The sequence below is a fragment of the Macrotis lagotis genome, chromosome 1, assembly GCF_037893015.1.
Source record: "Macrotis lagotis isolate mMagLag1 chromosome 1, bilby.v1.9.chrom.fasta, whole genome shotgun sequence".
NCBI classification, from domain to species: domain Eukaryota; kingdom Metazoa; phylum Chordata; class Mammalia; order Peramelemorphia; family Peramelidae; genus Macrotis; species Macrotis lagotis.
The window spans coordinates 880,880,628-880,905,401 of record NC_133658.1 but is presented as its reverse complement, the minus strand read 5'-3'; the positions used below and the strand labels follow the sequence as shown (position 1 = coordinate 880,905,401).

The window sequence follows — 24,774 nt, the reverse complement described above, 5'->3', positions numbered from 1 at the left end:
GGATGTGATTTCTGAAATGACTGTTACTATGGTGCCCACGTCTCCTGCCAGGAACCCAAAACTACCTCCTCTCAGTGATGGGGAGTGGCCCGTCTTTGGGATTGGGTCAGCCAAGAAGTTGGTTCCAGGGGAAATTTCCTAATTAGAGGCTGCCAGCCTGCCAAAGTCATTTCCTTGAGTCACCCCCCGCCCCCATCTCTAGGGAGCTACAAGCTCAGAATGGAAACCAAGAAGAGAAGATTTTTTTAAAGGGCAAATTTGGACTCTCTTGGTTCTTTTAAAAATGGTATTTGCAGGGGTGGCTAAGGTGACTCAGTGGATAGAGCACTGGCCTTGGAGTCAGGAGTACCTGGGTTCAAATCTGACCTCAGACACTTAATAATTACCTAACTGTGTGGCCTTGGGCAAGCCACTTAACCCCATTGCCTTGAAAAATCTAAAAAAAAATGGTATTTGCAACTTTTAGGGGGCAAGGAGACTTTATGAAATATCAGATAAAGAGATGGCCTCAAAGCTAAAAAAAAAAATCAAGGTTCAAGTCTAGCCTCTGACACATACTAGCTGTATGACCCTGGGTAAGTCACTTTCTCAGTGACTCAATCAACTCTCTAAAAATATAGGTTACAGAGAAAGTGCCAATTTATATTGGCAGAGGGAGTTCTCTATAATAATCAAATTACTCATGACTCCCAATTCCGATTAAAGTTATTTTAGCAAACTACTTATTTGTATTGGAATGTATGTTCCCTGAGGGCAGAGCCTCTATTTGCCTTTTATTTATATCCTCTGCACTTAGTACAGTGACAGGTACATTGTAGGGGTTTAATGTTTATTATTTTTGTTGCTGGCCACTGTCTCCCAGACTGGAATGTTTTCCCAGCTCATCCCTCTTAGAACTCGAGGTTCCTTCTAGACTTAGCTCAAATCTTTCTGGGTGTCCCCCTACCCCCTAGTATCTTCCTCTTTGAGGGTATATCCTTTACTTCCAGATGACTTGGATTCACGTATTTATATCCACTCCACACTTCTATTCTTAGATAGAATTTAAGCTGATTGTGGACAGGGCCTGTTTTTGGAGTTTATTTATATCAGCATGGCTTGGCTTATCTAATGGCTGCTTAATAAATATTTTCTGATTGCCTGAAACAAAGTCGATTAATTAAGTTAAATTGGGTTGGTGAAAATCTGGGTGCTCTTTACTCCAAGGAATTGGAGAATAGGCTGATAATTGGGGGCTAGAACTGAGTAATAATATCCTTTGTAGTGTCTTGATATTTCTTCTCACATTCTAAGAATCTCCCAGAAAGGCTCAGGCCCTGATAGAAAGTAAATCTTTAGAGATGGAGAAATGAATGTGAGCTTCTGGGGATCACTTAGGAGGAGGCAAACACCTGTTTTGGTAGAGGTCTGGAAGTAACATTGAGTTGTTTCAGCTTTATCTGACTCTTTGTGACCCCATTTAGGGTTTTCTTGGCAGAGATACAGAAATGGTTTGCTATTTTTTTCTCCAACTAATTTTTTTTATTGTGTCCAACTCTTTGTGATCCCATTTGAGGTTTTTCTAGGCAAAGTTACTAGAATGGTTTGATATTTTCTTCTTCAACTCATTTGACAGATGAGGAAACTGAGGCAAACAGGACGATATGACTTACCCAGGGTCACATGGCTAGTTGCCTGAGGCTGCATTTGAACTCATCTTCCTTTCCCTAGCCCTGTAACTCTAACCATTGAGTCACCTAGTTACCCCTATTAGAGGAAGTGTGATAAAAAGGTGTAGAGTGGATTCAACCTTGGATTCAAATGCACATCTAACACTATCTTCTTAAATCGGTTACTTTGAATTCCTTCCTTTATTCAAGACTCAGCCCAAATACCACCTTGTTGAGGGGATTTTTCCTGGTCCATTATCTTGTATCTACTCTGTGTCATAATACAACATGTTGTCTCCCCCAGTAGAATATGAGCTCCTGGAAGGCAGGAACTATTCTTTTGGGGTTTTCTTTTTTTTTTTTTTTTGCAAGGCAGTGGGGTTACGTTGTCCAAGGTCACACAGATAAATATTAAGTGTCTGCAGTTGAATTTGAACTCACATCCTCCTGACCCCCAAGCTAGTGCTCTATCCATTGCACCATCTAGCTGCCCTGAAGGCAAGAATTATTCTGGAATTATTTTTTCTCTTACCAGGGCTTTTGGCAAAGTGCTTGATCCATAGTAAATTCTTAATAATAGATGTATGTGGATTGACTGTCAAGCTCTCTGAGCCTTCAGTTTCATTATCTATAAATTGATGGCCTCTCAGGTCCTTATCTGCTTCAGGTCTATGATCTTATGGTTTGAAGTTTATTAGGTACAGCTAGAAAAAGGAGAAGGAGGAGGAGGAGGAGGAGAGAAAGGAAGAAAAAGAAGAGTGGGAATAGTAGAAAGAGGAGGAGGAGGAAGAAGAAAGAAGGAGGAGGAGGAGGGAGGGAGGGGAGGGGGAGGAGGAGGCTAAAAAAGGAGAAAAGTAGATTAGGAAGAAGATGAAGACAATGAAGAAAAAGGAGGAGGAGTCACATTTTTATCATGTAGTAAGATTGCCAAAGCCTATACAAGATTTCATTTGGTCTTTGGTCTTCACAACAACACTGTAACTTAGGTGCTATTGGTATCCCCATTTATAAATGGAGAAACTGAGACAGACACACAATTTTGTCTGACTTTTTATGATCCCATTTAGGATTTTCCTGATAGAAATACTGAAGTCGTTTGCTATTTTCTACTGCAACTCAATTTTAGTTGTGTCCCACTTTTTGTGGCCCCATGTGGGGTTTTCTTGGCAATCTGAAGACTGTAGGCAGAAAGACCTGGGATTTTGCTGTATGAGAAGTTAGACATCTGAGGGCCCATCCATCTTTCATTTTATGACTTTATGGTTCTAGACTTTTAGGAAATAGTGTGATTTTGCTACAGGGTAGACAGGAAGCCTCTTTCCTTCTTTTATCTTATTTTCCCTGAGTTTTTATTTCTCTGCCCTTCCAGGTTGGCAGGGATTGAAAATGAGTCTTTCCCCGATAATCAAAGACCCCCACATGCACAACACACACACACACACACACACACACACACACTTTACTGAATGCTTGTTTCCTGCCCATCCTCAACCCCCAGGACCGTGACTTGGCCATCTACCATCAGTGACTCAGAATGAACCCCACATGTGACTTGGCCGGAAACCCACAATTGGCAACCTGCCGGGGCTCTGCTCATACCAAGGGAGCTGGGATGGAAAACTGGGTGCTGAACTAGTCTCATTGGGTTCTGTGGTTCAGTTGGATGTCAGATTGATCATTGTGGGCATCCTCAGGTAGAGAAGGAGTGGGGTGGGGTGGAGAGCACCAGCTCAGAAAGTAATATTCCTGAGACCAGTTACCATAGAGGTCTTTTCTCCAAGTTTGGTCACTCTCTGCTGTAAGTCTTCCCTGATTGCGGCATTCTGCTCCCTGGGCAATTACTGATATTTTCTTTGCCCTAGTCTTCAAATGTTCTACAACCAGCTGCAGTCATTGTCTAACCTCATGAAATACGCAGTGTTCAAAGGGCTGGTGGTAGATGACTGGCAGTCGGTCAACATTTATTAAGGACCTAATATGCTCCAGGATTCAAAAAAGAGACAAAAGACAGTCCCTGTTCTTAAGGAGCTTACAATCTAATAGGGGGTGACAGCCGTCCCTCATGTAAATCCAACTCATCTGCATGTCATAACATCATCTCCTGTCATGATTGTCTTCAAGAAGGGACAAGCAACAACAATGGGGAGACAACAAACAAACAAATCTTTACAAACAAACTATATAGAGGATAACTAGGAACCCATTAAGAGGAAGGAAGATACTAAAATTAAGAGGAGCTGAGAGAAAAGGACTATAGTTTCTTTCTTACATATTTCCTCCCCTTGGCCAACCCATAGTCTTCTGTGTAGCTGAGTCTCCTCATTCTAAATGTTATCCCCTCACTTGTGGGTGTAGAAAATTCCTTCAGCAACCCAAGTCTTTCATTCCACTCTGAGGAATTAACTGAGAGGAAGAAGGGAAACAAAGGCAGTATGGAAAAAAAAGCACCACACTGGAGAGCCTGGGTTTGAATACTGGGCTCTGCTATTCATAAATTGTATATCATTGGGCAACTTCCTTCCATCTATAGAATGAGGGTTTTAGATTAGATGATCACTAAGTCCCCACCCAACTCTCATGTTCTGTGTTCTAAGATGCCTCTCCAATTCTTACATTCTGTATTCTGTATTCTAAACTCCCTCCCACTGAGGTTCTATATTGTCACTCTGATATCCTCTGTCTTGATGACTTTTAGCCTGACTTTCTCTTCTTTAAAGTTCCTTCTGGTTCAAAATCCTACTCTTAAATTTGTTTTCATATCTCAGAGGATTTCCTGAGCTGTACATTTGTTGGGGGGAGGGGGGTAGGAGAAAGGACATAGCCTACTGAATGCTTAAAGAGAAGTCAGAGGGAAAGACCATAGACTCCAGGACTGCATGTGTGGGAAACCCTGACCCTCCTCCTCTGAGATCTAGCATAAGGTTTTGTTGTTATATTTTGTGATGCCTTTTTTTTAATACTACCATTGCTTCCCAATAGCTTTCTTCCCCTGGCCCAACAGAACCTATCTTGTAGCAAGAAGTAACTAAGGAAAAGAAATCCACATATTGGCCATGTCTGACAATAAATGTACACCCCATTCTACATCTCATTTCACTACCTCACTGGCAAAAGGCAGGTTTCTTCATCAGTTTTCTGAAGTCAGAATTGATCATTGCATTGATCAACGTTCTCAAGACTCAGTTTGCAACTTTCTGTTGTAGTATTGACAGTTTTTGTTCACTGGAAGCAGGAAATTCATTTTTGCTGATGAGAGCAGGCAGGTGATGACCAGAGCAAGATCTGAAGGCTTCCTCCAGAAAAGGTAGTAATACATGTAAGTTATAAACAACCTTGAGTTCAGCTCTACTGTTATTAGCTATGTCACTTTGGGCAAGTTAGTCAACTTCTCTAAGAAGAGGAAGAATCAGAAGGAAAGAGATGAAAAAGGAAATGGAAGAGGAGGAAGAGAGGGAGGAAAAAGGAGGAGGAGGGAAAGGAGGAAAAGGAAGAAAGAAGGAGAAAGGAATGGAGGAGAAGGAAGAAAAGAAGAAGAGGAAAATGAAAAGAGAAAAGGGAGGAGAAAGGGAAGGAAGAAAAGAAAGAGGAGAAGGGGGAGGAAAAGGGTGAAAAGAAAAAGAAGTAGGTGGGAAAGGAGGAGAAGGAGGGAGAGGAGGAAAAGAAGTAGGCTAAATTTATTGGAAGAGAATTGCATGGGGCCATGACAGATTAGATGACTGGTGGAGGTCCTATGGTTACAGGTAGAATTTGAAGCCAAAGCCCTGTCCTCTGGCAACTCCACCTTTCATCTTGCCCACGGTGAATGCATGTTGAACTGAATTGATTCTTGTGGAATCTTCCATACTTGGTCTCCTCTTCTCAGAGGAGTCAAGTCACTCTCTTCCTACTCCTCCCTTTTTTGTCTTTGAGAATCAAAATGGAGAGTGTTCTGGTCTCTAGCTTAATCACAGCCGAAGATTGTGAAGAAGCAGGAGGGCCAGGAAACAAATACACCCAACCCTTCCAGTGAGTCATAATGGAGGAAAGTCTCCGGAGCCAGTAGGGAGCTGGGTCTAGGTAGTAAGGCTGTCAGTTCTCTCTGGAGGAGGTCCCTAGCTCAGGGTTGATGGTTCTCTCCAAGAAGTGGTATGGTCTGGGTACAAAAGGTATGGGTCTGGTTAGAGTCTGAGAATTTGAGTTTGAATCCTGGTTCTGAAAATTCCTTGGACCTGGGCATGCTGTTCTATTTTCTAAATCTCAATTTCCTCATTTGTAAAAAATGGAGATCATAATGCTTACCTTCTTTTTCTTTCCTTCTTTTTTCCTGAAATAGGAAAATAAAATAGGATTTTAATAGATGATCTATTTCTCTATTTCTCAGTGTCTCTATCTCTCTGCTTCTCCTTATAAATCTGAGACCAGATTAGAAATGAGGTCCTCCTGACTCCAAAACTATACCACCTAGCTACCCCACCCCAAGCCCCTTACTTCTCAGCAGTTGTAAATCCTTGCAGCTAGGAAAACTCTGGGCAAAATTATTTAGCCTCTTGGTTCCCCAGATAATTCTCTAAGGCCGTTTATCCAGGAGCATCTGGATCACTCCAAGCATTCCCTTATGGGGAGAACATTACCTATCCCTGACAAAATAAGCTGTAAGACCAAAACCAAGAAGCCTTAAAATGATACAGAATGGAAAATTTTTACTATTTTTATCCTGTCTTAAGGAGCTGTAGAGTACCCATTCCGAATTCCTGAGGTTACCTAGTCATAAACTCCAATACTAGAGCTCTTTAGCCATCTAGTCCAATGTCTTCATTTGGCAAATGGGGAAACTGAGGCACAAAAAGCAAAGTGACTTGGCCAAAGTCACACAACTATTAAGTTCATGAGAATGGAATTAAATCCAGGTCTTTCCTGACTCTAAGTCTATCCATACTCTAGGCTGGTGATCATTATATTAATATTAAAAAAAATTAGAATACCATGAGATAATTGTAGGATGATAAACTTTACAGATGAGGAAACTAAGATTCAGGGAGGTAAAAGGACTTGTCCAAGGTTACATAAGAACAAGAGGTGAGAATAGCTCCTCTGTCCTGCCTCCAGAAATCAGGAGTAAAAGTAAGTAAAGCAGGCAGCCATTTAGATTCAAGGAGGGACAGTTTTTGATAGGACTTTAGAAGACCCACATTTAATAAGAATCAGAATAATAGCTAACATTTATATAATACTTCAATTGCAAAGTGCTATGTAATTATGCAATTTAATCCTCCTGTAGACCTTAGGAGATTAGATCCCAATTTTACAGATGAGGAAATTGAGATAAATAGACATTACGTTACTTGCCCAGGTCATGCATCTAGTAAGTGTCTGAGGCTGGCCTTGAACTCTGGATCTTCCTGACTCTAAGCTCAGCATCCTAATGACTGCATCATTTATTTGACTTAGAATTTTTAGGATTTTTTTGTGATGGAAAAGGACTCTCTTCAGTATGATACAGGGATTTCTTGTGCCAGGTCCAGGACAAGCCTGGAGACTCAAAGTCTCTTGAGGGGATCTTCACCACATCATGTTTCCAGGCCACACGCCATCTAAGCATTACCTAGTTAAGGGAGAGATAAAAGGTTTCTCATTCAGATTGCTAATTTTCTGAGTCTATGACCGTGAAGTTAACTTCTCTGATGATCTGAGAAACAATATTACGATAGAAATCTGCCCTTAGGACCCACTTGGGAAAGTTGTGAGAATTTCATGAGTTAGTGCATGATAGAATGTGATAGAAAGTATATCTAAAGCCCCATACCAATCTAAAAGATTATTCTTCTGAAATTTTTCTCAGGACAGAGATTTAAGCAATTTCCTTTGGTAACCTTTTCCCCAGTTAAACACCCTTTACTCCTCAGATCTTCTTCCTCATTTTTTAGTAAATAGTTCTTGCTAAAGTCAAAACCATTTCCTTCAGTTCAAATCTCTGTTGAGATGGAAAATTGCTGGTCCCTCTCCAAGCATTTCTTTGCAGTCATTATTTCTTCATCCGTACAGCCAGGCAAATGAACTTGATTCAAATATCTGGCTGACATCCTCAGTTCTAAGAGCCCTCCTAAGTCTGACATTCGATGTTGTAAGACCCCTTCCAGATTTGACATCCCAAATCTGATATTCCATATTCTAAGTCCCCTCCCAGGTCTGACATTCCATGTTTTAAGGCTCCCAGATCTGATATTTTATGTTCCAAGGCTCCTCCCAGCTCTTATTCTGTACTTTTAAGATGACTGTTATAAAATTTGGGGGGTTCAGAACCACTTCTTATTCTCAAAAGTTATTGAGGACCTCTTCCCCCCACAATGCTTTTATTTATGCAGTCTATATCTATTAAGTTCTACTCTATTAGACATTAAAATGCCTTAGTATTATTATGAAGAGTATTTTGATGTCAGCAATCCTCTTAAAAGGGGTCTCAGGCACCAAGGGTCCCCAAATCATTTTGAAGAGCACTACTCTAAAGGCCCTTCCAGTATTAACATCCTGTGTTATGAATTCTTTCCAGTTCTGACAGTTTTAACTCTCTCCTAGCACTTACAGTTGTACTGTAGGCACCGACATTCTGTATTCTAAGCTCTCTTCCTGCACTGACACTGGGTTCTAAACTCCTTCCTAATTCTGATATTCTGTGTTCTGATCTCTCTCCCAGCTCTGATTTTTGGTATTCTAAGGTCCCTTTCAGTTCTGATGCCTGTGTTCTTAACTCCAACCTGTGAATCACAGCTTCCATTTTGGTCAATCCCTTCCAGCTCTGACATTCTGTGGGTCACTTCTACCTAGCAGCCATTAGGCTGGGATTCCACTGTCCCTGGTCAGGGCTTTCTTTGCTTGGATATTCTAAGGGACAGTGTAGCCCAGGATCATCCCTTCCCAGTTAATGAGAGAGAGAGAGAGAGAGAGAGAGAGAGAGAGAGAAAGAGAGAGAGAGAGGCGGGGGGGGAGAACATGTCTTTTCCTCCTGTGTTTGTCTTGAGGAGACCTCCAGAGGGTCCCCAATTCCCAGCCACCTCGACCAAGCTTCCCCTAATCAAGGAAGCCATGCGGATTATTTTTCTCCAAGTCCATCATCAATGGTGAACAGAAAGACTCAGGCTTTTTGTTAGGCTTCTTGCTCCTGTTTCTTTCTCACCTCCTCCTCCTCCTCCTCAAGTGGAGAGGTGGGGGACAATAAAGGCAATACTATTTTTCCCCTTCTGAAGATCTAACTGACAGCATGAGACACTCACGGTCTGCCCAGACCACAATCTTTTTCCACAGCAGGAGGGATTCTAATGACTAAAAGGGCAGTGACATCACTGTGGTTTAATGGCCCGTGGGTTGTGAGCCCTGCAGCAGGAAGCTAAGTGCCTGTTTACCTTGACTGTAGCCTGGGGAGACTTGTCTGGTTCCTTTCTTTCCACTTCACCATATAATCTTGTCTGTTTAGTACTTATTAAGATGGATTCACTAAGACATTTAGGGGAATCAAATAGATCCTAAGTTCAAATCCTGTCTAATAAAATTAAACTAGCTTGGCAAGTCATTTAATCTATCTCAGACTCAGTTTCCCCATCAGTAAAAATAGAGATAAAAGCATCTACCCTGAGGGTTGTTGTGAGGTTGAAATAAGATGATATTTATAAAGCGATTTATGAACCTTAAAGGACTAAATAATGGTTAGTTCTTATTATTCTTAAGTAACAACATTCATTAAACATCTACCCTATGTTAGGCATTGTGCTGTGTGCTGGGGATAAAAGCACCAAAATAAAACAAGTCTTGCCCTTGAGAAACTTGTTTTTTTAATCAATTGTAAGCCTTTATCTTTATTTTTTCCTCCTTATTTTTACCAGAATCCAACCTACCCTTCAAGGCTCAATTCAGGGGCTACCACCATGTTCAAAAAAACAAACAAAAATTCAAAAGTCTCATTCTGCCTCTTGAGTCTATCATATCTCTGGCAGAAGTCTTCATCATGACTCCTCTGGATTCATGAGTCATTATTGGTTTGATGAGAGTTATCTTAAATTTTTCAAATATTTTTGTCTTTGCAATGTTGCCATTATATAAATTGTTCTCTTGGTTTTACTCACTTTACTCTGCATCAGTACATGGAAGTCTTCCCAGGTTTCTCTGTGCTTTGCCCAATATCATGTAGAAAGCAAATGATGGAGGCAATCATTGAATTCAAGTTCTCTGACCCTCAAAACAAAGCTGCCTCAAATTTGAGGGAAATAAACTATCACAACACGAACATTCATTACTCTTATTCCTCCACTGAAGTCTCTTTCTCATGTCAACTCATGGATGGATGTTATCCAGGGTTTTCAAAGCTTCTTTCTCTGTGGATGATTCCACCAAACTGCAAAGACTTTGAAGATTAAAAGTATTTCATTATTTAAAGATCAAGCTTTTGGAGAAACATCAGTTTGGTCATTGAGTGGCTCTGTGTGTGTGTGTGTGTGTGTGTGTGTGTGTGTGTGTGTGTGTGCATGCAAAAGCAAACACACACACACACACACACACACACACACACATATATATATATATATATATTTGTATATGTGCACATGTATTTTGCCCCAGCAATGCTCAAAGATTATCTACAAAGGTTTGGAAAGGTTACAATCAGAGTCACAGCAGATATTGCCCAATATCTACAAATCCTTAAATGATTGAAAATTTTACTATTACATTTACAATTTCTCTAGTTCCTAATACTATAAATTTCATCTGTCAAAGAGTTTAGGAAAGCTGTAGGATATAATGGAAAAAAACACTGAACTACACTAATGCTGACCTTGGATGCAGCATGCCCTGAAATTACCTCATTCTATGACAGGGCTGGTTACCACTTCTTTGACTCATGTTCCTTCTCTCTAAAATAGGAATAAGGAAGTGGGGTTGCAATATTTGTCTCTCAGGGACATTGTGAAAAAAAACATTCTGTAGATCCTGAGGCCACCAGGCCCAACCCTTCAGTTTATAAATGAGGAAACTGAGATTCAGTGAGGTTAAGTTATAGAACTAGTAAGGTGTTCAAGGCAAAATTTGAACTCAGATCTTCCTAACTCTCAGTCCAGAGCATCTCTCCATGCTGACCTAATTTCCTTTATATTTCAAGTGCCATCTCTAACAGTATTTTTCTGATTTCTTTAGTGCTTTCTCTCTCTGTCTCTCTGTCTCCCTGGGTCTTTCTCTCTTTTTCTATCACTCTCTCTGTCACTCTCTGTTTCTGTGTCTCTGTCTCTATCACTCTCTCTGTCTCTGCTCTTTTCTCCCTGTGTGTCTTTTTCTGTCTCTACCTCTGCTTCTCTGTGTCTGTCTTTCTATGTTTCACTCTCTCTGTCTTTGTCTCTGTTTCTCTGTCTCTATCCCACTCCCTCTGACTGTCACTCTCTCTGTCTGTCTCTCTGTCTCTGTCTCTCTCTCTCTCTGTCTCTCTGTCTGTCTCTCTGTCTCTCTCTGTCTCTCTCTCTGTCTCTCTCTCTGTCTCTCTCTCTATCTATCTATCTATCTCTGCCTTTGCTTTAGGATTTTTAGCTCTAGAACTGGAACTAATCTCTGAGACCCTCTAATCCCACACCTTCCTTTTAAAGATAAGGAAACTGAGGCCAAAGGAAGCTAAGTGACTTATACAAATAGCAGCTCTCTACTGTACCATCGGTGAAGCCTTCTCCCAGAATTTGCATTTACTTTTTCTGTGTACCTGTTGTTTCCCCCAATAGAACATAAGAGTCTTGAGGGCAGGGATTATTTAGTTTTTATTTCTGTTCTTATCCCCTAGTGTTTGGTTACTTAGTGATGTTTGTAGAATTATCTTGAACTGCTATCTCATGAGGATAAGTGAAAAAGTATTTGAAAGATGGTACTTAACTTTTGACACAACTGATCAAAGCGCAAAGTGTGAGCTAGGACAGTGATGTCACTGAGCTCTCTTATTAGTAGTAGAGATTCTCTTTCTGACTGAGAACCTCTCACTTTCTTGTCAAGCTCATCTCCTTCCCAGTTCTTGCCCCAAGGTCCAACTCATTTCTTTCCTTCCTGGGAATGAACTCTGACCCTTATATGACAGTGGAACTCAAATCTTCAGAAAGTTCTGATTTGGCAACATCCTTCTGCCCACAAATGTTAGCCTTGAATCAGATAATTGACAGCCTTGATTCTATCTCTGAAAATTGAGGCCTGGGGAACTCAACCATAGAGCATCGGATGCCAATCAAGATTGATATCTAAAGCAGGAGGTAATAGTTCTGGGGATGTGATGTCCCTGGGCTCAGGTGTGATGTGGTCTACCCTTAGAAAATGATTTCATCTGTCTTTCTCCTTGACAGGCTCATTGAATGTCCTCAATTAGACAGGATTATGACATAACTGCTCTTAGTGTTTCAGACTCAGGGGCCCCATGACTCTCAGCCTTCTATTAAACTTCCCAGAGGTCTAGCTAAAAATATCATGAACCAGAGATACTACAGATTCTAACCTCAAAGGTGTTGATAAGTCCTGTTTGCAAATGATGTGATTTTGCTATTGCTTGATAATATTTTCCAGTATCTTTGGGGTCTGATGATTAGGAGGAGATTGACCATCCTCCAATTTGAGAGAAGACTTTCCTCCTTTCTTTACTTCCCCTTGATATCTGATTTTATGTCTGGGGGGGGGGGGGGGAAACTTAACCTCCTAAACCAGGTAGATCCCTTCAGAAACACCCACCTGGATACTGAAACAGACAGCCCCTTCTGTGTCCATTTATCTGGACCTCAACCACTCACTAGGTCCTACTTTCTGCTCAATGAAGTTCATAGGGGAGGATAACCTTGCAAGACCAGAAAGAACTCTGACTTGGGAGTCAGAAGACTTGAGTTCAAATCTCTCCTTTGATAGTTACTTCCTGTGTAACCTTGAGTAAATTCTATAATGTGCTTCAGTTTCCTCATTTGTAAAAAGAAGCTTCATTTAAGGAACTTGAAATGAATGACCTCTGAGATCCCCCTCTAACTCCAGATCTAAACTAGTCATCTGAAGAGGGTAGGATTTATGGGGAAGCTCTCTATTCCCAGAGTCCAAGCTGACAAATATAATTATATGAAGGAACAGCTGATTATTGGTTTACTTCTCGGTTTTGCTATAGAAATAGGTCATACATGCATCAATCAATCAAGAAATCAATATCATTTGTTACTATTATTATTAGCAACAAATCAATTACTATTTGCCAGATACTTTGGTAAATATTGGAGATGCAAAGAAAAAAGGAAAAAAACTTAGGGTCCACTCTCAAGGAATGTACATTGCTTTGTATCAGGCTGGGAAATAATTTAGATGACCTTTTGTAGGGCCTCTTCAACTCCTGTCTTTGATTTCCCACTTCTCTTTCTATGTGCTTCTCCTACTTACTCTCGGACACATATCTAATGTTCTGCTGATTGATCATCTAATGAATTGATTGATTGTTCTTATATTTTGATGGATTAATCAACAAATATTTATTATGTGCTTTCTATATATTAGGAGATGATGATAAATCTTGGGAACACCAATACAAAAAGGGTTCAGTTCCTTACATCTAAATCCTAGCTGGTTATCTACTCTCTTTACTAACATGATAATCAAATCATGTTTCTTTTTATAATTTAATATTTTATTTTTCCCAAATACATTTGGGATTATGATTATAAGCAACAAATACATTCCCAATTTTAACATTCTTTTCCCCCAAATTTTGAGTTCCAAATTTTCTCCCTTCCTCCCCACATCTCTTATTAAGAGGGCAAGCAATTTGACAGGTTCTACACATTTACATGTCTAGTTATACAAAACACATTCCAAGTAAATCATGGTGTGAAGGAAAACATAAGCAAAAAGCCCAAGAAAATTAAAAAAGTATCTTTGATCTGTATTCAGCTTCTACCAGTTATTTCTCTGGAGAAAGATAGCACCTTTCATCATAAGTGCTTCTCAATTTTCTTGGATCATTGTATTGCTGAGATCACCATATAATATTATTGTTACTATATACAATGTTCCCCTGGTTCTGCTCATTTCTCTTTGCATGAGTTCATATAAATTCAGATTTTCCTGAGAACATTTTGCATATCATGTCTTATAGCACAATAGAATTCTATTGCTTATGATTATAAGCAACAACAGTCATTCCCCAAATGATGAACATTGCCTCAATTTCCATTTATTTGCCACATAAATATTTTTGTACATATAGGTCTTTTTCCTTTTTCCTTTTTATCTCTTTGGGGTACAGCTCTAGTAGCAGTATTGCTTGGTCAAAGGATATATATGGTTTTTTTCTCTTAGGCATAATTCCAAATGCTCTCCAGAATGGTTAAAACAGCATACAACTTCACCAACAGTGCATTAGTGTTTTGATTTTCCCATATTCCCTCCAACATCATTTTCCTTTCCTGTCAAAATGAGCAATCTAGCGGTACCTCAGAGTTGATTTAATTTTCATTCGCTAATCAGTAATGATTTAGAGTATTCTTTCACATGACTATAGTTGAAATTATATTACTTTAAGAAATCATATAATCATAGCTGGATTTTAGAATTCAAAGAGACCTTAAGAGATGGTCATTTTCAGTTCCCAGTCTTCAGGAAAGTAAGGGATCATCTCATTTTATTAACCAAGTGCTATGGGAATTTGTTTGCCTGAGATTGCCCTTTCTCTCCTCTATGTTATCTTGAAGCAGCCAAATAGCTGCTAAGAGCCCTAGATCTGTTCCCAAGAAGGCCTGAGTTCAAATTTAAATTTAATCACTGACTGTATGTCCCCTGGGCAAGTCATTTAACTTCTATTTGTTACTGTTTTTATATGTAATTGGGAAAAAATAAAATATCATCATTATTATATAGCACCTACTTCCCAAGGTTGATTGAGGATCAAATCAGATAATATTTGTATATTTTAAAAAGTCTAACTCTAAAGCCTGATATATAAATAGGCGCCATATCAATTGTTTGTTCCCTCTATAGTCAATGACCCTATGAACTGTTCACAGAAATACTTGCCCTTTAAAAGACAATTCTTGAAGGTAGAACTGTCTTCAATACTCAAGGGAATGAAACTATAATCAAATAAGAGGTAGAAGGGGTGATATTTTTGGCAGAAGACCCAAAACATGCCAACTCAGCTTTTTTAGAAGGCCAGCTCCGCCTGTAAGACCAATTTCCTTCTTCACCTACTTTCCCACTGGTCTATTTATAAATAGGAGAAGTGAAGGTTCTGCAGCCCAGTTTGTGTACAAATCATCTTAGACCAGGAAGTGAAGAGTCAGGTAGACCAGATGGCTCAGAATTGGACACTTTCCTATATTCTTAGGTTGTTAATTGTTAATTATTGTTAATGTCAGAACATGAGATTATCAGAATTTGAAGGGATCCTAGAGAACCTCTAGTTCCACCTCCTTATTTTTCAGAGCTATAAATTGTCTTCTTTCCACTGCACCATGAAACAGAAGGAAGCAGCTGTCAAAAGGGGGTAGTGGAGAAGTTTGTATGATGGGAAACAGGAGAAAATTGACTCCCCCTTTTATTGCTAAGATCCTTTCCAGGCTAGATCCCAAGACCCTGTGATGATTTAACAAGAGGGGATCAAGGGGTGGCTAGGTGGCACAATGGATAGAGCACCAGCCCTGGAGTCAGGAGGACCTGAGTTCAAATGTGACCTCAGACACTTAATAATTACCTAGCTGTGTGGCCTTGGGCAAGCCACTTAACCCCATTGCCTTGCAAAAAAAACTTAAAAAAGGGGGGGATCAGATCATTTAGACAAATTTACAAATTTTTAATTGAAGCTGCATCATCCTCAAATGAAGGCAGCTGAAACTCCCAGAGATAGATTGGAAAAGAGTTACCTGTCATTGTCTTTGTTGCCCCCAAGAGCACTATGTATGCAGTGAAGAGAGAACAGGAAGGGGTTGAATTTCATGACCTCTAAGAAGCTTTCTAACTTGAAATATGTGAACTGATGAACTTTTGACTTGTAATTAAGAAAATCCCAGTTAGGGGCAGATAAGTGGTGCAGTGGATAGAGCACCAACCCTAGAATCAAGGGGACCTGAGTTCAAATTTGAACTCAATTACCTAGCTCTGTGACCTTGGGCAAGACACTTAAATCCCATTGCCTTGCGAAAACAAAACAAACAAACAAAAAAGAACCGGGTTCAAAAGCTACTTGTGGGTGTGATCCTGGACAAAACATTTAACTTCTTTGTGCCTCAGTTTCTTCATCTATGAAATGAGGATAAAAGTATTTCTAGAATTTTCCCCACGTCATTCTGAGGCTTAAATGGAGCAAAGCCTGCAGAGCGTTTTTTAAATGAAATTTTTAAAACACTATCTGCATAGATCAATATAAAATAAAAATTTAAAAAACAAACCTGTGATGATACTACTTTAGGGGAACACCTAGGGAAGTGCTCTCTCTACCAATATAGACTGGCAGCTTATAGAGTCTTCAAGAGTTGCTGGGGATCATTGAGGGGTTAAGTGACTTGCTCAGGATTGGTCAGAGGTGGGACTCAGTCCCAGCTTTTCTTGACTTCCAGGCCAGGTCTCTATCCACTAGATCACATTGCCTCTTAAAATTCCAGATAAATAGCAGTTAATTGTTATTCCTGCCATCATAGGTGCCATGGTCTTGGGAAGTTAAGGTCTATCTTCCTCTAGGACAAGTGATAGATGGGTAAATTCTTCAATGTCACAACTACCCATAGAACCAAACTCTTTCCCTTCTTGTCCCTCAGCTCTTCAAACATAGCACTTTGCTATGGGATTGACCTCACAGCCTAGACCATGGTAACTGTTAGTGTCCTAAGGTCTTTGCCCTGGCCTCTTATCAAGTTCTCTGATGAACTCAGTATCCACTAACCTCCCCCCTGTGAAAGATTCTTTAAAGAGTAGTTATTTTACTGCATAGGTGTATAAACAAAGATTTACACTTGAAATTGCATTAAGATTTTGGGGGACAATATATATAGTACACAAGCATGCCATCATACCCATATAAAGCTAAAGATGAGAACGGCCTTAGAACACAGAATGACAGAGTTGGGAAGATCTTAGAACACAGACTGTTAGAGCTGGGAGGGTCCTTAGAACTTGGAATGTTGGAACTAGAAGGGGCCTTGAAATATGGAACATCAGATTTGGGAGGGACCTTGGAATTCAACAATCGTAAGCCCCAGCTTCTGGAAAGAGAGAGTGCTAAGTGTTAGACATCCAAAGCCAAGAAACCAAACAGTGTTTCAGGAATTGATAGTCTGCTTGGTAATCACAGCAAGGATACAGCCAAGTCTAAGAGAAGCAATTCTGAGGTTATATCAAGAAGTCAAGAGGATCTTTAATACTGGGTCCAAGTTCCCAGGCTTACAGAGGAGACTGAGGTCAGAGAATATGAGTGACTTACTCTAAGTCAGTATTGGTGAATTCTTCTGAATTGCTTTGTGATTATGATTTTCTCCATTGAGCTAGAGACCTTGGGGATGAGTGTGATTCAGAGTTCCAATTCACACCCCTTCCCCTTTGCTGTCCTGCTCCTCTAGAAGTCTCTGAGGTTTGGGTTTTCAACCTCTAACATTTGATCTCCCCCCCCCCAGGGAAATCAAATTTTACCTTTACCTTCCCTCCCCCCACCAAATCCTTCTGTGAAGCTTCCAAATGGGGATGGGTGCTCAGAAGTCATAGCAACAAGGTTTAGACAGACAATAAGGTGTGGTGAATAATACCACAATGGTTTTTGTCTGTAGAAACTGAATGTCAGCAAGTTTTGTCAGTTTCTATTGCCCCCGAAAAAATAGGGCATATTCTTAGAATCTAACAATCTAGAATGTCTGACCTGGGTGGGACCTTAGAAAACAGAATGCTAGAATCTAAAAAGGCCCTGAGAAATGACTAGTGACATTTTGGTCAGATCATGTGCAAAAGTAGTGGAGCTGGGATCTAAAACCATCTAATTCCATTTCCTTGAGAGGACACTATAGCATAGTGGATGCCTTGACCTTGAGTTCAAACCCTGCATTTCAAATACTGCTTGCTGTGCGATCTTGAATCAAGCAAACTCATTGGGCCGCAGTTTCCTTCATCTATAAAAATCAGTGGATGGACTAAGTGTCCTCTAAATCCCCTCCCAGTACTAAATCTAGGATCCCATGAATAAAAAAGAGGGTGAAGCATCATCCTTTCCTCATATAAATTCCTTTAGACAGAGATCTGTCTTCCTCTTGGTTCATTTCTGAAAAACTTCCGAGGGCGTCTTGTACCAGAGACTTGTAGTCTTGGGTAATGCCTTGATTCTGTCTATGAGATGGGAAATATTGAGTGCCTGAAATACCCAATGCGTCCTTCCTCACAAGAACTGAGCCCAATGCACAGATGGCAAAATGGGGACTGGGAGAAGGTCTTCCAGGTCTGGTGGTATAAATTGAACATTAAGTGGCTCCTCATCCAAAGCATCCATAGTCTTCTAAGGGGGCCTGTTTTCTCCACACCCTTTATTCCTTCAGGCTAAGAAATTATCCTGTTAAAATACTTTAAAACATGTTTTCTGGCAAGAATTTCTCACTAAGCCATCAGGAAGGGAGACATCAAGGAAAATGAAAACCAAAGTCTTTAGGACATTCTAGGAGGAGTTTGTGAGATGAAAATGGGAGCTTAGATACAATTGAGGAGGGGAGTCTAGGTGGGGGTTGAGGGGTCAGGATAAAGGCATGGGTGCTTCTGATCTTTTACCTTGAAGATCAATTTAGAGCCATAGGTTCTGACATTCTGTGTTCTAGACCCCCCCACACACCTCTGACATTTTGCGCTCTAAGGCCTCTCCCACTTCTGACATTCTCTGTATGAAGGGCCCCTCTTCTCTCTCACATCCTGTGTTTTAAAGTGTTTTCCAACTCTGATAGTCTAAGCTTCCTCTGTCTCCCTCTTCATTCTTTTTGAAAGGAGGGCTGTCAGAAAGCTCATCTTCTGTGTTTCAACATCCCCAGCAACGGGGCTTTCTATTGCACATTGTTTAGTGCTGACTCCTTTGCAAAGACTTTCCCCTTTAGTCTGATTTCGTAAATAAGTTTATTGCTTAAAGAGAAAACTCCATTCCTTCTGGATTATTGTTGGCAAGGGGCCAGGGAGCTTTGAGAAAGTGTCAAAAGATGTTTTACTATCTGAGCCAAGGGTCAAATGGCAGGAGGGTCTAGCTGGTCTTGTCCTCTTTCTCAGGCTCCCTGCCCCCCACCCCAAACTTGTTGTCATCCAAGGGGGCAAGGGTTCAGATTTACTCAACCTGGCCTCCTTAGAGGGGTCAAAGTCAGAGAGAGATGACTCTCTCTGACTAGTAATCACAAGGGTTATTTCCCATCAGGACCTTTAACCTCTGACAGGAAATCCTCCCCCCCCCCCCCAACCACCTTTGTAGAGCTGCTACTATGAAATGGCTTAGGGTGAGGGAAGGGATGGAGGATGGGCAGTGTCTGTCCAGTGACTGAAATCCAAACTTTAAGAAAAAAATAAATAGAAAGGCCAGGAACACAACCAATCAATGAGAGACAGCTTTTGTGAACACAGCCCAGTCAAATCAAGTGTAGTTGTGGAGTCTAATTGCTTAATTTTGGGGAACAGCAAGTATCCAAGGCTTCCTCCTTCCAATTTGGAAGACTAGAAGAGCCAACTAAATTGGAAATTGGAAGATGGTCCAGGGGTCTGAGTAAAGCAGATTTCTCGGATGATGGTGGTTTAGTTCTGAATCATCCCCTCAGAGGGAGGTCCTTAGGAGGTCTTGACAAAGACGTGCTCATCCTAGTAGGGAGGAAGAGAATTTAGAAGAGAGGCAAGTGGGGAGACACCCAGTCTGGTGAGGGGGGAGTCCAGTCCCTGCTCACAGCACCCCAAATCTGATGGGAAAGATTCAGTCACTGTCCCCAAGGAACCTACTCTCTGATGGGGGAGGCAGTTGCTATTCTAAAGAATCTCTCAGTGCTATGGGTTGACTTCCTGATTTCAGAACACACCCAATCTGAATGAGGAGCAAGGTTCTGGTACCCAGAGGAACCCCCCCCCCCAGTCTGATGGGAGACCCACACACTCTTACCACAGGAAACTCCTAGGTTGATATGGGGACAAAGTTCTGGGAGACCCACAGTCCCTGCTCTCATAATTCCTTCTCTCAGAGTGACTCTAGTATAACGGGAAACCACATTTCCTTCCCTCATGGAGACAATATCCTAATGTGAGAGATAGAATTTTTGTCCTCAGGGAGCCTCAAGTGTGATTGTGCAACTGACTGATGCTGTGGATAGATCCCTGGGCCTGAAGTCAGGAAGATCTGAATTCAAATCCAATCTGACATTTATTAACTGTGTGACCCTGGACAAATTACTTCTCTCTACTTGCCTCAATTTCCTCAATTGTGAAATGGGAATAATATTGGTACCTAACTACTAGGGTTATTGTGAGGATCAACTGAGATAATATTTGTAAAACATTTAGCTCAGGGTTTGGAATGCAATAGGCACTTAATAAATGATTGTTTTATATTTTCACAGAGGCCTAGATATTTGGGAGTTGGCAATATTAGGTTCCATCTTTGAGGGTACTCAGTTCTGAGCTGGGTCCCTAGAGACCTTTACTAACAATGAGTATTTCTTCAATACCTGGATTTTTTGGTTAGGAGAATTTAAATTGTTTTTCAACCCTGGTGTACTAGATTAAGAAACTGTTATCTTGGTATTGTCCAAGTCTAGAGGATTTTATTGTCTTATCTTTCTTTGGGATTCATGTGGTATAGGGAATTATTTTTATTTTTTTGCCATTCTGAACTTGACAAAGACTATTCAACACAAATGTTTTCATTTAAAAACAACAGAGAAGGGAGGCTAGGTGGCACAGTGGATAGAGCACTGGCCCTGGAGTCAAGAAGACCTGAATTCAAATCCGGCCTCAGACACTTAATAATTACCCAACTGTGTGACTTTGCACAAGTCACTTAACCCCATTGCCTTGCAAAAAACCCCCCAAAAATAAATTAAAAAAAAACAGATAGGGCTGTATATGAAGTTGGACATATCTGTTATGAATAGTTTTGTTTCTAAAAAAATATAATAGATTCAATATGTTAGTTTTGAAGCTGTCTTGCTTGTCTATTTCTCCTTTTGAATTCCCTTCTGTTCTTCTCTATGCATTAAAAAAATGCTTTTCACCCTTTCTTTTCTTTTAAAATTTTTTAATTTATGTAATAAAACAAGTATTTTCATAATAAAGATCAATAAAAAAGATGATTGATATGAAATTGCAAAAACTATACATAACTTGCTATTCCTTTCATATATCTCACAAAACTAACATGTAGATTTCTTTATTCTTCTTCCCTCTCTTTCCCACCCTAGAGATGGCTATCATTAGGCAAAATAGATATATATAATATATATATAGATATAGATATAGATATGTACATATATATTCCTACATATGTAAATTTATTCTATGCATACCTCTATTTACCAATTCTTTTTCTGACTGCATGTCCTTTATAGTTAATTAAGGAATTTGTAACAGTCAAAATAATTTATTCACTTAAAGTCATTCTTAAAACAATATTACATTCTTCTCTCCCCTTTACTTTTTCGCCCAAGCAAGTCTATCTATATTCATGGTGAGAGGGGTATTTTGTTTACTTGTAAACAAGTATATTTTATTAATGTAAAAAAAATTTGTACAAAATGAGAATAAAAAATAAATTAAAAAAACAATATTACAGCTACTGCATATAATTTTTTTTGGTTCTACTCATTTTGCTCTTCATTATTTCATGCAAGTCTATCCATGTTTTTTTCTAAAATCAATGAGCTCATCATTTCTTATAGTAGAATAGTATTCCATCACAATCATATACCACAACTTGTTTAGTAATTCTCCAATTAATGGACATCTCTAGTTCTACAATTTCTAGTTCTTTGCTTCTACAAAGAACTGCTATAAACATTTTAGAATATATAAGTTCTTTTCCTTCTTTCCCAATCATTTTTTTGGAAATAGACAAGTAGTCAAAGGATATAGGTAGTTTAATAACTCTTTGGCATGATTGCTGATTGCTCTCCAAAATAAGTATGCAATTCTATCAATAATGAATGAATTTCTCAATTTTCCCACATTCCTTCCAACAATTGTCACTTTCCCTTTCTATCTATCCCTTTAGCTGATGTGATAGGTGTAAATGATATCATTAATATGTTTAACTTGCATTTCTCTAGTCAATAATGATTCAGAGCATTTTTTCATGACCTCTTAGAAAAATTGCCATTTAATTTCCTTTGACAATTTTTCAATTGAGGAATGATCTGTATTCTTATAGATATAGCAAAATTCTTTATATAGTTTAGATATCAGACCTTTATCTGGTAAACTGTCTAATTTTTAAAAGCAATTTTCTGCTTTCCATCTGATCTTGGCTACATTTGCTTTATTTATACAAAATCTTTTTAATTTAATATAATCAAAATTATCCATTTTACACCTAATTTTGCTATCTTATTTATTGATAAATTGCTCATCTATCCATAAACATAAGTAATATGTTCCATGTTCTAATTTTCTTGTAAAATATCTCTTTATATCTATCATGTATATATTTTGACCTTAAATTGGCAAATGGTTTTAGATAATGGTCTATGTTCAGTTTCTGTCATATTCCTTTCTAGTTTTTCCAACAATTTTTGCAAAATAATGAATTCTTATCCCACAATATTGCCTTACATTTATCAAATACAGTTATTAATGTTTATTTGCTACTATAAATTGTATGTCTACTTTTATTCCATTGATCTACCTTTCTATTTTTTATTTTATTTTAGTTTAGTTTTTGCAAGGCAATGGGGTTAAGTATTTTCTCACGATGACACAACTAGGTAATTATTAAGTATCTGAAGTTGGATTTGAACTCAGGTCCTCTTGACTCCAGGGTCTGTGCTCTATCCACTGCACCACCCACTTGCCCCATGCCTTTCTATTTTTAGATAGGTCTATTAGGTTAGATATAATTTTTAGATTACATAGATAGTATTGATAATTAGTTTGTGACAATATAGTTTAAAATCTAGAAATACTAAGTGGCCTCTTTTTTATATTTTTGTCATCACTATCACCAAGCTCTTCCTCCCTTCAAGTTCTCCCAAAATTATATTTAAAAAAAAAACCTCTTTTTCAATAAACTCATACATTGATCACATCTGGGAATGTATGTCTCATTCTGTAGCATGAGCCCATCATCTGTCTATCAAGAGGTGGGTTGTAGAATTCCTCATGATTTCTCTGATATTGTGGTTGGTCATTGCATCGATATGAAGTTTTTCAAAGATGTCTGTCTTTACCAGGTTACTTTTATTATGAAGTTTTTCTCCTGGTTCTATTCATTTCGTATTGTATCATTTCATACAAATCTTCCCATGTTTTCCAAAGCCAGTTCTTCCTTCTTTTCTTTTTTCCCTTTTTCTTCTTTAAAATATTTTTGTTTCACTAAATATTACATAATTATATTAAAAACTTTTAACATACATTTTTAGAATGTTGAGTTCTAAATTCCCTCCCTTTCTCCCACCTCTCCCCCACCCTTTGAGAAGCAAACAATATATTGATTATACATGTGAAATCAGGCAAAGCATATTTCCACATTAGGCATGCTGCAAAACAAAATGCATAAACACCTCCCCCAATGAACAAAGTATGCTTTAATATAAACTCGGTGTTCATCAGTTATCTTTCTAGAGGTGAACAACATTTTTCATCATGATTCTTTGGAATTGTCTTATATCATTGTCTTGACTGGAATAGCTCAGTTTTTCATGGTTGGTCCTCAATACAATATTCCTGTTCATGAAAACAATGTTCTCCTGGTTCTGCTCACTTTACTTTGCATTAGTTCTCTTGAGAGAACTTCTCAGGTTTGGTTTGGCTTTGTTTTTTAAACATCCTGCTCATTATATTTTATAGAACAATTATAATCCATTAGACTCATATCCGACAACTTTTCCAGTTATTCCCCAAATGATGGACATCATCTCAATTTCTAATTCTCTGCCACTACAAAAAGAGCTGCTAAAAGTATTTTTGAACATGAGTCCTTTCCTTCTGCCTTTGATTTCTTTGGGGAAAGTATTACTGGGTCCAAGGGTGGATATGGTTTAGTGAATTTTTTTAGGTATAGTTCCAAATGACTTTCCAGTGCTGTTGAACTGGATGATCTTATGAAGTATAAATTATTCATCAGAAACTTCTGGCTGATTTCTGATTTCCTTTCCCTTAATAACTTCCTCATGTTGACAAACTGGCTTCTTCTGCCAGTTTGCCAGAGTGGGGACTGCTTGCTGACACAATCAACTGTGCAGTTGGGATAGAGTTCCTTCTCTCTGTTTTGGAAAATTACTAGGGCTCCCTTTCGCCAAATGCCAACTCTGTTCTACTGTATGACTTTGGGGAAGTCCCTTCATTTCTCAGATTTATCTTGTGCCAAATGCAACTTAGAACATTAATCAGTTCTAGATCAGAGAGTTTTACTCAAGGTCACACTGAGTCAGGACTGAGCCAACCTCTACTATGCCTCCTTGACAATATAAAACGAAACAAAGGATATGAAAATATGCTTTGCACATGATTTCACATGTATAATCAATATATTTCTTACCTTCTCAGAGGAGAGAAAAGGAGGCATGTCTTAGAGATCTGGGATTCTAACTGGAGTGTGATAGATACTAAAGTTTCCTTCTTCTCATCCTTCAGGTATCTCTGCCTTATGCTCCGCAAACGAAGGGCAAGTGCCGGGAAACAGAGAAAGAGTATTATAATGACATGATCCAGCTGTGCTGTAGCAAATGTCCCCCAGGTAACTGGTTCACCCTTCTACTCATATTGTATCCAAGGGAATCTCAATTTCTTCAAAGAACAAACAGATCCCAAAGGTCTCTTTGGCTACAACTGAATGTGACCCCAGAATTTTGACTCTAAAAGGGGCATGTTACTATGGAAGAACACAGTTAGAAATATCCTGAGTTTTTGCATCCATTATTACAGATGGGGAAATTGAGGTCTGACAGTTTTCTGGGATCAGAGACCAGATGGGACTTTGGAG

At 39.2% G+C, this 24,774-nt stretch overlaps 1 protein-coding gene across 3 annotated transcripts in view; it reads left to right on the top strand.

Moving 5' to 3' along the window:
* TNFRSF1B (TNF receptor superfamily member 1B) overlaps positions 1-24,774 on the top strand; it is a 55,735-nt gene that overhangs the window by 5,771 nt on the left and 25,190 nt on the right. For all 3 annotated transcript variants that reach the window (XR_012474588.1, XR_012474587.1, XM_074218413.1), the window contains exon 2: positions 24,426-24,528. Coding sequence is in view for 1 of the 3 variants with exons in the window: in XM_074218413.1 (XP_074074514.1) it covers positions 24,426-24,528 (103 nt within the window). In the remaining 2 variants the exon portion in view is untranslated. The remainder of the gene's footprint in view (positions 1-24,425; positions 24,529-24,774) is intronic.